The sequence below is a fragment of the Phalacrocorax carbo genome, chromosome 1 (genome assembly GCF_963921805.1).
Source record: "Phalacrocorax carbo chromosome 1, bPhaCar2.1, whole genome shotgun sequence".
NCBI lineage: Eukaryota > Metazoa > Chordata > Aves > Suliformes > Phalacrocoracidae > Phalacrocorax > Phalacrocorax carbo.
Window position 1 is genome coordinate 78,647,004 of NC_087513.1, and position 14,337 is coordinate 78,661,340.

A 14,337-nucleotide genomic window follows, 5' to 3' on the forward strand; every position below is an offset into this window, starting at 1 on the left:
GCTATCTGTAACAATGACTTTCCAGACACAAGCTACAAGACTTTCTTTCCATTCTGCAGTGTTCCTTTTGCTAGCAGATTTGAGTTGGGAGAGAAATGCCTTGTGCCTATCCTTCACTTTTCAGTGAGAATTTTAGGGAATATTGCCAGTATAGAAAGGAAAAGTTAAGATTTGTACCAGATGACATCAAAGTCTTTATGTTTCTTCCATCCTGTGGACATACATCATGTGTGATACAGAAAGGACTGTACCAAGGCAATGAAAAGCAGCAAACTGTCTTTATAGGTGCATATATATATATAAAAAAAAGGTGATGTCCCAAAATGTGGACACTAGAACTGTTGCTCTATATTAATGTGGATATGCAAGTAAAAATACTAAATACAAGTTTACTTGTTTATATCTCTCTATTGCAAAAGAACCATGGTCCTTTATCAGCCAGATACAGAATATAAGTGGTCCAAGGCAGGAAAAAAATAATCTGATATCCTTTCCACAGACATACAGAAAAAGATCATTTAGCTTTTCTGGGGAAAATATAAGCACTTCTGTGGAAATTTTGGGTTAAATGAAACAACATCCACAGTATGCCATCAAAAATAATTGGAGAAATTTGCTCATAATCTTGGTTAGTATTTTACATGTTAAGAATTTTCTTTTTTTTCTCTTTTTTTTAACCTGTAGAAGGTATCGTGTAGTAGTGTGTCATATGGTTAGATACCACGAATAACACATAGTGGGTGGCCAGTCCTTTTTGTTATTTTTCTTGGTTTCCTGGCATGGTTTAAGTCCAGGTTGAGACTCCCCAGTACTTCAAACTTGCTGATTTTGCTAGAGCAGGGTCTTTAAAGAGACGTTGTCTGTTAGATTTAGGCTCAACTTTTAGGTTGATTCAAGAAAAAAGATTTTACATCCTGCTGCATGCAGGAAGCTTATAAATGCAGTTCCCAAGTCTGCAAGCACTTACACGTGTTTTACTTCACATAGGAGAGTAATCTCAGGCATGTGTGTTTTGCTACTTGTGGAGATGTAACTGGAGTGCAATTTATTATGCTTTTAGACTTTAATAGATAATTTATTAAAGAAATGAACACACTTATGGTGTTTACTTTCTAAAAATAAAATGATGCAATTAAAATACCAGAAGATAAAGAGAACAGTTCTGTTACTGTATTTAATAAGCATTGATACTGCTGTATGAATCGGAGTCAGTATGAAACTGATCCCATGTCAGGCTGTGGGCTGTCAAACTGACTCTTTTCCTAGTAAATGCACAAATAAATTTTTTTGAATATGTTGTTGTGAGGTCTTATTAGAACTTAATTTGCATCAGAGACTAATTTGATGAGTGGTCTTATGGTTTCTTCCAGCTCCCTTCTAATTCACTTGTAACTCCACATTTTTAATAGCATGGTGGGAGTTTTTCTTGATTTAGAATCAAATTATCCTTTTTAGTAAGAACAAAGTGTTGATATTTTGCCTAGACGTTTATCTTCCAAGGACAGAATGGTTGTCCCGTCACTGCATATAATGTTCTGTTAATATTAGACTTGGTATTTCTGAAGGGAAAGGGAAAAAAAAATGAAGAGTGTTACTTTCTTTTGGAGGTAGAGGAGATGAGGAGTGGGAACAGAAAGTTATTAAACACAACATTCTTGGTATTCCACAGATGGTAAAAATGGGTTACTAGTCTGCACTGCAGCAAGTGCAGTGTGATCAAGGCAGAAATATAATCGGTAGCTAGACGTTCATTTTTATTTACAGAAATAAAATACTAAGCACTATTTTAATAACTTTAAATGACAGAGCCCATGTATGTATTGTAGATTCAATTTGAGTAGTCTAGACAGACTGTTTTCCAAGGAAAATAAATTTTCATCAGTATTTGTGGTATGATTCATGGTGGTGAAGAGGCAAATAACTCTTTTTATGACTGGAAGTTGCTTTAACTTGCAGCCACAAGGAAACAAGTCAATGACCGGATGATAGTGGTGGAAACTAACATTTTATAGTAATAGAAGTCTACACCTTATGCTGAGTTGAAGGTTTTATTTTTCCAGGGATGGCAATATATCGCAAAATATTCTCCACTGTTTACAAACAACCAAAGGTGGTCTGTGTAATGGCTCGCAGTCGACAATTTAGGTTTGCAAAGGTCACAGGTGACTTAAAAGGTGTACAGGCTGTTGGGAGGCTGTGATTTGTTTTAAGTAGTTGACACCTTCGTGCATTGCCCCAATGTAAAAGGGGCACACCAGCTATATCTTTCATGCATAGTTAATGGTTAGCAAAGCATTGGAGAGAGATATGCAAGTTTGCTAGCCTTATGTTTGCAGCCTGGCGAGTGGTGTTGTACACCTTCATGTGTCCCTTGGTTGGATTTATTTTATGTATCTATGTAACTCCAGTAAAGGCAAAGGATTGCTCATATAACTATGTGCTGTCTGTCCCAAATAAAAAGAATGGAGATACCTTCTTATGACTGTTGTAAGCCTCTGCAGCTGAGGTCAAGGTTTTTCAAAGTGATTGGTGAGCAAGTTCACAGGCTCCTGTTCTTAACCAGAGAAATTGTAGTAGGAATTTGAAAGGTAAGTCTGATTATCCACCAGGAAAAAACTCATGTTCTGTAAGGAAGATGTAAAAATGTGGGTGAACATAAACATTTAAATAATGTACACTACAGCAAAGTATGTTGCGTAATAACATAATGGTTGTGTGTAGCAATCTAATCAGGAAAGGTACTGGGAAGAAGAAATTGCAGTTAATCTTGTTGATAGAGGCTTACTAGCAATAAACTCTTCTAACTTTAGTACTGGAACTTTAATAAATTTTTTTCTAAATATTATCACCTAACCATGTGGAGCAGATGGAAACAGTGTATTGTGTTTTTAAATCATAATGTTTAAAATCTTTGCCCTAATAACTTCAAGGATTTAAGTTTTCATCTAAAGCACAGTCTGCTTCTGCAAATGACACTGTGTGAAATGACTTAGGGTCAGGCCTGTGAAAGGTTCATGTGTGTCCTTCAGACCATCTGGGTAGTACTGCAATATAATTGTTAAATGAAAAATGTTAAATGAAAAATGAAACTGAACTAGAGCTTGGTTCGGTTAGCGTGTGATCATAAGAGACTGAAAGGAACAAATGGAGCTGTGATCTCGAAGGTACTGAACTGCTGGAGTGCATTTAAGCCATCCTCATGCAAGGCCATAAAGTGGTATCAGCTGCCTCACCTTTTGCATGGGTGGAATTGAGCGACTCTAAAAGATCAGTTTACATGTAGGCAAACATTTAGGTACCAAAATTTATTAGGAGTAGAGTCAGGGTGTCCCATTGTGCATGTTGCCGTGTTGTATAAAGAGGTTGTTTTTGTAGAACCTAGAAAATTTGCCATAACCCATTGCAGGCTGGTTGTGAAAGCAACATGTAATCTGAGTATTTGCATTTGCTGAAGAACATCTGATTTTATAGGAACCATTGAAATCTCAATAGGGGGAAAAATTTCTTCAGCTCTAGGGTTGATCTGTGTATCAGAAGTTACATCTTAGTACATGTAATTTCACAGTGGTTGACCATCAGGTTAAAAATAGTCTTGTTGACCACACACAGTGTAATATTTTTTTTAAATCAAAATTTAGCTGTGCTGATAGCTACAGAGTTATTTGTTAAAGTCAGTGCTTATAGACACCAGGAGCTAGGGGCTGGATATAAGATGTTAAATAAATCAGTCCAGTGGAAAATATATGCTTTTTTATAATTGTATTTCCCAAATACTAGTTAATGTAGCTGGAAAGAGTGGTTGACAGTCATTTTTAGCGTCACAAAGATCTGTAAGTTTTCAGGGAATAAATGAAATAGTCTCGTCTTCTCTTCTTCCCCGCCCCCCTCCCCCCCTTCAGAAAGCACACAGCTTATTGAATGGATGGCAGAATGGTCTCAGCTGGTATACTGTGCCATGAAGTCTCTCAATCAGCTTCTAGATTTTCTTTCTTATGTTATAAGGACAATGAAATCCTTGGAGAGGAGAAGAGCAGTATCTGTATTCTAAAGTTTTCTAAGGATAGTTGAATCACATGTTGTGGCAGTCAAGTCCAATAGAGTAAAACAAAAAAGAGAAACATGGAAATTGAACGCTAAGAGGAGACTTCCATAGATGGGAATGTAAAGCTTCATTTTTATTGTAGGATTTTCATTTTTTTAACACATGCATACCTTACTGTGAATTAACAGCTCTAGTTCGATTTTTGGGCGGTTTCTTTTTTAAAGCGTAAGTACCAAAGTATAGATTTCCAGTGCTCATATCAAAAATCACTGTAACCTGGTAGCTAGGTGCTAGGCTAGCACATTTCATCTGGAATCATCTTTGGAGAGAAACACTGCATATGAGACGTTTGCATACTCCAGGACCACTAGGTACACCTGTGGGGTTCTGTGGGAAATGTGTGTTTGCGTTTTTTAAGCACAACCACACAGATACATACTGCTGTGGTGTGATTCAGAGAACATGCTGTGATGAGCTAGTTGTGGTGCTATAATGACTTTTAATGCTGTTTGCCCCTCTTCCTTGACTTTCCATCTGTGACTGCTTGACTGCCAGGCATGGCACATAGAATCATAGCATAGTTTGGGTTGGAAGGCACCTTTAAAGATATGTAGTCCAACCTGCCTGCTTTGGGCAGGGACATCTTCCACTAAACCAAGTTGCTCAAAGCCCCATCCAACCCAGCCTTGAACACTTCTAATGATGGGGCACCCACAACTTCTCTGGGCAAGCTGTTCCAGTGCCTTGCCACCCTCATCATAAAAAAATTACTTCCTTATATCTAATCTAAACATACCTTCTTCAGTTTAAAACTGTTGCCCCTGTTCTGTCACCACAGGCCCAGGTAAAAAGTCTCCTTCCATCATTTTTATAAGCCCCCTTTATATATTGAAAGTCTGCAATAAGGTCTCTCGGGAGCCTTCTCTTCTCCTGGCCAAACAACCCCAACTCTCTCAGCCTTTCTTCACAGGAGACATGTTCCAGCCCTCTGATCATCTTTGTGGCCCTCCTTTGGACCTGCTCTAACAGGTCCACGTCCTTCCTGTGCTGGGGATCCCAAGAGCTGGATGCAGTACTCCAGGAGGGGTCTTACCATAAACGTCTGTCCAGCTTGTTGGTGAAGATCCTGTTGTCCCCACTAGTCAAGTGAATCTCATCAGTTCCCAGCAGATCTGGCTTCTCAAAGGTAGATGGGTGATCATAAAAGCCAAAACATAAGTGTTCGCAGTCCAGTACATGAACCATATTTGTCATATGCGATTGACCTGGCATCACACTAAGTACTCTGAAACGAGTTATATTTTTTGTAGTATGAATTACATTTTTTTAGGGAAAAGGAGTTCAGGCACTGCAGCAGCAGTGCAGCAGTTGCATTGTAGTTTGACAGAGCAGATGACTTGATTGGAGAGGTTGTGAGATAGATCCTGTTGTGTGTAATCTGTATTCCTGGCATGACTCAGTTACCTCAGGTGTTTTAGAATCGCATCGTTTTTCTGAATTGCTGAGATTCATCACATGAGTGGGGAAATGTTGCATTATGAAGGCATAATTTTTTTCTACTTAGTTGTGAATAGATACAGTTGCTTTTGTCTCACAGATCATCTGCTTGCCTATGTATTGATTTGTGTCCTCTCATTAAAAGAAAAATGTTAACCGTTACTGGTTAAAAACAAGCACTTACAAATAAGACTTGAAATAAGACTTGTTTTTTCCATGGTACATGCACAGAATCATGACCTTTTCCTGGATCCTTTTTGCTTTATCAGGACATCACAATTGAACAAGGACAGTGTTGGTTGCTTTCACAAAAGTTAATACTCCAGTGTGTGATTAAAGGAGAATTTGTAGATATATATTACCAAACTGAAAATGTGCTCATAGCATTTCATCACTGTTTGAGTAAAAATGGCAACTTTTAAAAGATCTCTTAAGTTTATTTTTTCCCTAGTCTATAGTGTTTTTTTGACAGCTTAGTCTCTAATGACCAAAGTGTAATTGATAGCTGAAAAGGGTCAAGCAAATTTCAGGTGAAGACTGGAGTATAATCAACCAACCTCAGGTCTCTTTGAGACATCTTTCTCATAGTAGAGTAGGTAAGGGGTCCACCAAGAGAAAGAATACCCTATTCCTAGGATTTACTGCTTTGTTAGTTTTTTTCTAGCAGGGAAGTAGTTCCATGAAATGCCTGCTAGAAAAGTAGCATGCCCATGCTTGCTGTCCTTCAGAAAAATTCTCAGTCAACAGAATGCGAACCAGATGGATGGAAGAAGCAGAAGCATAATGATGGACAGAAAATAATAAAAAAGTGCCGAGGTGCAGATATGCAGGGAGAGAGAATAGAGGTCTTAAGAACCAAAGCATAAAGGAGAAGATGATTCAAAATGCATTATGGAGAGGACATAGATACTTTGGGCTTAAAAAAATTATATATTTATATATATCTATATGGGAAAAATTACTGTTCCCTAAGCCCAAGTGACCTTATTTTAGACTTGCTTTCTTTTTGTTCCTGAGAGGACATATGCCCAGACCTCAGTAGGAAATCTGGCTGCCAGCTGGCACAACACCTTTCAAAGAGACCTAATTTTATATTTTCAGAACCTGGCAATATCAGCCACCTCCATCTGTAATAGGTTGCTGATTGTAATATCTGTTGAACTGCATTTTAACATTTAATTTGAAGTTTCTTTGCCAACTTATTAGTAAGGGTCAACCTACTGAGAGCTGTCAATAGGGCCAAAAAAGTGTTTTAATTTTGTGAGATCTGTGAGTTCATGCTTCTGTTTTTAATGAATTTACATCTTTTGGAGGGCTCTAGGATATTAACTTGTATGATGAAATATCATCTCCCTGTATTTTAAGTCTGTATTGAGAGGAGGCTGGAATAAATCCTTTGTAGTAATAGTAGAAATGTGCTATATTCAATTCAGTGTTAAAATTTGATGCAAAGTTACTTGGAGTACTGCCTTTAATTTTTCTGGGATAGAAATCAGAAAGTTTTGAGCACATAATCATATTAAATAATGATTTGTCCAGCTAAATAGAAATTAATGTGGGCAGTGAGGTAACAGATTCAGTTGTCTTGCTCTGGCTCTACCTGCTGCAATTTTCAAGATGTCTCTGGCCAGCTTGGGGAGGGTGCCTGAGGAGCTCCCTTAGGAGAGACTTCTTGCAGAGGTCACGTGATGACAGGAGGCCTGTTTGCATTAATTTAATACAAGAAAGCCAAAGAGAAGAGGCAAAATTGCCACTGCCATGTGGCAGCCATTGGTTCAGCATGGGGCTGCTTCACTTTGTGCTAACTGTAGCTCCAAGCTTGCATTGATTTAAATCTGTCTTAAACCTTGGCAGAGTCAATTAGTTCTTGTAATCACTAGTAATCCATGTCTGGTACTCATGTTTGTCTGGTACTCATGTTTGTCTAACTGAGGAAAAAAATGGATTTGTTTTGGGTATAATTCCAGAGTACTTTGTAAAATTATTTGCATTAGAAGAGAAAACAAATATTTATGTACAGTAGCAGTGAAATGTTGCACCCAAAGCTTAACTGAGACGGATTCTGTAGTGGATAGCTGTGAAGTTGAAAAGTTTTGTCATTTATATTAAATTTATCAGTGCTTCTTTGAACTCCTGTTAATCTATCTTCTGGGTTTTTTTCAGCTCTTCGTTGTAGCCTCCAGTTTCTTGGAAACATTGCAGCAGGAAACAGAGATTCCCAGAATAGCATTTGGAAGTGTGCTTTCCCAGATCTCTTCTTGTAAGCATGGATGCGGGTTTTTTTTTTTATAATGTAATTTCTGTGGTTATATTCAAATCTTTCGTACACCATAGCTGTGCCTCTACTAGCACCATGAAGCTTTGAAAAATAACTTTGGGGAGAATGGGACAGTTGAGACCATATCCTGTAGATGTTTTTTTTGTTAGTCAACCGCAGGGGTCAGGACCTTAGAACAAGCAGGTTTTAAAAACTAACAGTAAATTGATTTTAACAGACACTGGAAGAAAACTCTATTTCAAATTACGAGCTTCAAACAAAAGCTTTATTTCAGAGGTGCTTTCAGGTAGTTATACCCATTTCCAAGAATGGAGCTTTTTTCTTTATTCACTTTGCTACCGTGCAGACCTGTCAATATTTGTGGATCAGATGGAATCTACAAAAGTGACTTCATCTTTGCATCTTCCAATCTTTTTGGTGAGGTTAGGAGAGGGACAAAATATCTTTGTGGAGGTTTGGTGACGTATGTGTAATGAAATATTACATAAACGATTTTGTGCAGACACATGACAATATTGTTGATGTGTGTGGCCACGTTTTCCATAGTGAGCTAGTAACAAAAGCACATTAATTCCATTTGATACTCTTTTTGAGTGTGTTTTTGGAGCCCAGTTAGCTCCAATTTAGCATTAGTTTTGTAAATTGCCTGTAAGTTTGACCTTCAGCTAGGAGTTGGATGTTTTTCATTGCAGATGACTTCTATCCCTCTTAAGGAATGACAAGTCATGATTCTCTGAAAGACAGTGAACACCATCAACTCAATGAGCTGAATGCCACTAGTCTGTTTTTCCAGGGTCAGTTTTAACTTACTGTCTTAACTCCTTATTTTCTCTTGAAGGACATGCCTAACGTACAGCGATGAGAAAATTGTTGCCTACTGTTGTATGGTCCTGTTCACCTGTCTTAGTTCAGAGAAAGTGAGAGAACTATTGGATCCTGGGAACTTGACTGTGGCTCTCTGTGTCCTGAAAGTCTACAAAGACCAGTTGGAGTCTGAGTGGTCGTATGTATCTTTAGATTCTGCTCCCTCTTAATTAGGTGCTTTTCTAGTGTAAATCTCTGCATTAAAATGCCTAAATATGTGACACTGCTAAGTAGTAAATGAAGATCTATTTAGAAGTTAGTAATTTGTTATAGAGATAATTTTCATGATACTTTCACTGACTGTTTTGATTTCTTCTAAAATAAGACTACATTTTTGTTGAGGATATAGACAGGAATTTTAAAATCATGGTCTTTTTTTTAAATGAAACAGGGTTTGGAATGCAAACTAATTTCTACTTGTGTGCTTGTGTTTGGAGATTTTTGCAATAAAGTTAACACAGTATAGTCTTGCAGACTTTGGTTGTTATTGGGGCATGCTAGGAAGACTTGGATGACTAATGCTTATGAGCACTACATAAAACATGGGGGTTTTTCTTTTTCCCTTTTTTTTTTTCTTGGACAAATCTGTTGTCTAGTGCAACACGCAATCATTTTTATACCAAAACAGAGAAGATATTTTGTTTGTGAATCTTGCACATCTCATTTTCATACTTCAAAAGCACCTACTCAGTGGCTTTATTGCATTGAGCTTTTATATATTTTGCTAATAGCCATTCTTGTAAATATTGTTGTCAGTTATGCATTTGAGAAATGTTCTGCCTTGCATCAGCAAGGATACAAAGTTAATTGTTACATGATGCATTCTAAGGGTGGGAAAAAAGGATGGTGTGTATGTTTTGGTAACATTCTTTTGAAGGTCACGTTTAAATTCAAAATTTAATTAGGAAGAATTGTCACGGTTTACTAGTTATTTGGAAAATCTCTAAACAGAGCTAAGATGGTTGAATGAAAAGCAGATGTCATTTCATAGTTTGGGTTTGTACTGAAAAGATGACTCTAAAATTTTTAAATAACTGGGTCAATTTGCTTAGGACATAAATAGTTTTCAGAAAGCAAACTTAAAGTTTCAGGATCAGGCAACCAGACTTCTGTTTCAAAAATGACAAACTGAGTTTTTAGTTTTGGCATCTGTCAATATAAACACACATGAAAGATTGCTTTTCGGATCATTATCTTGATTATCCTTCATTTTCCTTATCTATTAAAGATATGCTGAAATGTATTTTGATAGAGATATGAAAGCCAGGGAGGGGTGGAAAGAGGTTGTTGTGCTGTTAAATTTATATTTTGATGGTAATTGCACACTAAATGCAGCATCAAAATAAATGCTAAGGTATCCATTTCCCTGATCTTTCTAGTCTGTAGTGCATTCTGCTGACGTTACAATGAAAACATCTTACTTCCATGTCTATCTTACATGTCCATCTTACTTCCAAACAGATGTTTGATGTGGGTGGGAAGTGGTCTCTCTTCAGAGTAGTCTTGAGAATAAAGAGAGGCAAACTTCTATACAAGACCATGATAAAGGAAAATAGATGGGTAGAAAAGAGTGATCCTAGTTCTGCCACAAGGCGGTTGCAGAATGTTTGCCCTCTGATTCCTCTCAGGATGCCGAGTTCCTCATCTAGTAAATACACAGAAAGCATTGGAAGATCTTCCAGGTGTTAAGAACTAAACACATTTGTTTCTCTTTCATAGTACTTTAGCATTGGCTGGTTAAGTCTCAAAGCTCATTATTGTTTTTCACAACTAAAAGAAAAAGTAATAAGTTTGTAGTATAAGTTTCTTGGCATTTTATATAGTTGTCTTGAACCCAATTATAAATGGAAATCTGTCAGTAATGTTGGGACAGTTTTCAAGTCAACACACATAAAGCGCATGCACAGTTGCAAAATCTAAATCAAAAAGTGTATTGCAACAGCACAGCATCAAGCATTGAATAGGTATTTAAAGAGCATTACCTTGAAAGTGAAAAATATAATTCCTTGCTAGAAAGAGACTGATTCTTCTGTGTCCTAGTAGCTCTAGAGCCTTTTTGTGATTCATCTTGTACCTATTTCCCCGTTTCTTGATCCTCACTTCATTTGTTCTTTTAATACTCAATTTCTTGTATCTCCCATGTGAAGAAACACATTTACTCTCTGGTTCTCCCTTGTGTGTATCTGTTCTTAATTTAAGATAATATTTGTCACGGCCAAGGGTAATTTAAATGGAAAACAAGTTATTTCTTCATATTAGATTTTTTAAAAAAAGTGGTTTCCATCCTGTAACAAACAATTATATTTATACATTAGGATACAAGTAGTATCTTCGGTCTACTTGGTGCAGAGGGGGAGGCAAGAAAGTAGCGTTTTCACATCTTTTTGTTTGTTTAAAAAAAAGGTTGGTGTAAGAGGTTTGGTTTTCACATTTTCAGTGGAAATCTAGTGTTTACCCTTCCTTATGCAATACTGATTTAAACAAAGTCTTTTTTTTCTCGTTTTGGTTATTGTTTTTGTGTTCTTTTTTTCTCTCCTCTTCCAGGTAGCCATAGGTCAGTGTGTTACACTAATGCAATGCTTTTATCTTAGACTATACATGCATCTTGTGAACCTGTACTACATGGTGTATTTCTATGTAGTTAAAGGTTTGGAAGAGCCTACAAAGTTAGCAGTCTTGTTTCAAGTAGAACAATCATTGTAAAGTCTTCCAATATATTTATTTTTTCTTGCAAGTTACCAAGTGTTTTCTTGTTATCTTGGCAGTATTAACACAGCATGTATTTCATAGACAACACGTTGTTCTTCCTTTAGCTTTAATTACAGTGGATATTCACTGTAATAACTGACTATACTTTCACAAGGTACCTGCAGCTTGTATCTTGGATTCTTGTTTGCATTTTCCTATCATCTTTATAGAGCACATACTGTAATAGTGTTTACAAGTACTACACAGGATGTCACACAGCTGAACTTCCCTGTACAAATAGTTCTCTCTTTTTCTTTTTTTTTTTCCTAGAATATCAGAACTGGTTTGTTTTGAGGGTAGTCTTGTGTCTGAAAGCTTGTTTCTTTTATTAGCACTAATCCTTCTACTGTAAGATAAATGTGGATGGATGCAGTCGTATAAGGTAATGCTGATACTTTCTGTTGCTTGCTTGCTTTCTTTCCCTTTTCCTAGTGTTGAGCAGCAGGAGGCAAGCTAGCCAGCTCTTGTGCTGACTTTCTTGTGTCCTGCCTACTTGAGCAGCTTTCTCTGCCAGTTCTTTGAATTTGGGGGAAAGGTCTGCTGATGCCAGCCGTGTTGCATCTATTTTCTGTAGGAAACTCTTGTGAACTCTGTCATCAGACAGAGCAGGCAGTGTCCAGAAGTGGCTTCCTAATACGTACTTCGCTGTGAACAGAAAAGCTGAACAGTAAACAGGATTTCTTATTTTGGTGAAAGTAATGCTATTTTTTTAGGCTGATGAAAGCTGAAGATTCTTCTCTTGAATATAGGAACGTTTTTTTGACAACAGTAAGTGAAAAGCTAAGCTTTGTCCTTGGGTCAGTGTTGTTCCTTACATACATTAATACTGTCTCTTTAGGACAGCTTTTGAAATCGTGTAAGTTTGTGTCTTCCTTGTGCCAATATTAGCTATTCTTTCATTAGAGCCTTCTGTTTATAAAACATTTTTGGATATTGAATTAATTGCAGTTTTTTGCAGTTAGGTGTATGAATGACAGACACAGTCGTTGTTCGGAGGATATGTTTAGAATAAGCTTGGACTCTACTGTATTGCACTTTTGCTTTGGTGTCCATATCATTGCATATAATCTTCCTGGTTTGAACTAATTCTTGGTTCATTACTAAAGCATTTCCCCCTGCTCCCTCTGTTGAGAAACTGTTACTTTCCAATGTGGAAGAGTATGCATGAGATGTAATCATGTAAAAGTGCATAAAAAGATTTCTGTCCCTTTTCTTATGAAGTCAAAGCTAAGTTTTGGATGCCTCTCTGGCTGGACTGTAGAAAAAATATTTTGTCAGCAATTCATTGAAAATTTGGAGCTGTACTTCAGCTTTCACTGAAGTACATACCACTAGGATTGCTTAAATGAATTTGCATAGCCGCGGTATTTGCAACAGAGCCAGTACTCTGCTGTAAGGATTTGGGACCCTTGCGCCATGGCTAACAAAGTGCACAGCAACCATTTTTAAGTGGCTGTTACGGCATTGTACAGCTGAGCTGAAATACAAACTATTCTTCAAGGATGTTATGCTCACTGCTGAACTCACAAACAACTGAAATTAAGATGTTCATACTTTTACAGTTTAAAATATTACTTAATTCCTGCCTACCTTCTCTCAGCTGGACCATCTGGTTTCGTATTACACTGAATAAAAAGGGAATGCCACATATGTTTTTTCCTCTTGGCTGGGCTTTCTTGCTGCCAAATGCTGCTTTTAGGTATTAAAAATCTTTCTTTGAATAACTAGGTGAGTTTTGGTTATAGGCAAAACTTTTATTTATTATTTTATTCCCTTTTATTGTGCATTGAAATGTATGACTTAATGTTCCTCTAAGTTAGTATCCAATGAATTCCGCAAATAAACACTTAGGATGCTGAAGTTATTTTTGCAGTTGCTGCCATGAACCATTAGGACAGAGAGAGGACATCCAGGACAAATATTTGGATTTAAGGCCATTGGCTGAATTGTAGCCTCTCCCATGGGATCCTCGCTACTCTGTTCAGCTAGCACATGTTGGGTTTTCTACTCTTCACCCAGCACAGGAGTGCAAGCACATCTTTACAATCTTTTGTGATTTTGCAGTTCCTCCTCTGTTCATGATCCCATGATCCAATGATATTAAGTCCAGTTTTCCATCTCCAAGCTGGAAAAGTCCTTAGGGAAAGTTCAGGAGGAACCTCTTTCCAAGTGTGACACCTTTGGCTTCTCCCTCTAGTCTCACAGCAGTTCTTTAGGGAGGAGGCTTTGCCAGAAGAAATCTGAGATGATTTTGAGCAGTTCTTCAGAGCTCCTTTTTTCAAAGCAGCAGTTGGTAGCGGACCTTTTGCAATTTTTCTTCTGTCTGCCATAAACTGCTCTCCCAGTTAAAGAGAGTGGAGGGGGCATCTTTAAAGGCAGGACACAGTCTTCTGGAATTTTCCTGTCACATTTGCCTACTTCTCGAATCACAAGATGTTTGGCAGAAGACAAGGATCTCCTGTTGGGGAAGAGGGAATGTCTGAAGTGTTGGCCATGCTTCCTGAGAGGGGTGGGTTATGGGAGATAAGGCCTCATTTTAGTGACTTCTAATCTTCAGTGAATCTAATCAGTGATGGAAAGCCAAGCCGTCCACTTTCTAAGCAGTTTTTGAAACAGAGGAGAGATATTTTGCAGATCATCATAGTGAGATTTTGAGACTATAAGCACTGATTTATTTTTAAAACATGTTTGTAGATTGACGGCACAACAAAAATTGCCTCAGAACTTGGAAGAAAGGGATGTAGCAGTGCTGTGATGCACACCTAAATGTATCTTCGTGAGTGATACACTTATTAAGTATTTTCTGTGGCATGCTATGAGCTAAGAAATAGTTAATAAATTTAAGAAGGAAGTCAGTTCTATAAGGAGTGCCCTGGTCAAATTTTGTATTCGGTCCTTGTGTGATCAT

General features: G+C 37.4%; 1 protein-coding gene across 4 annotated transcripts in view; it reads left to right on the plus strand.

Annotated features, from left to right (window-relative positions):
• ATXN10 (ataxin 10) overlaps positions 1-14,337 on the plus strand; it is a 106,735-nt gene that overhangs the window by 23,463 nt on the left and 68,935 nt on the right. For all 4 annotated transcript variants that reach the window (XM_064461361.1, XM_064461371.1, XM_064461380.1 and 1 more), the window contains exons 4-5: positions 7,703-7,799; positions 8,656-8,820. In XM_064461361.1, coding sequence (XP_064317431.1) covers positions 7,703-7,799; positions 8,656-8,820 — 262 coding nt within the window. The remainder of the gene's footprint in view (positions 1-7,702; positions 7,800-8,655; positions 8,821-14,337) is intronic.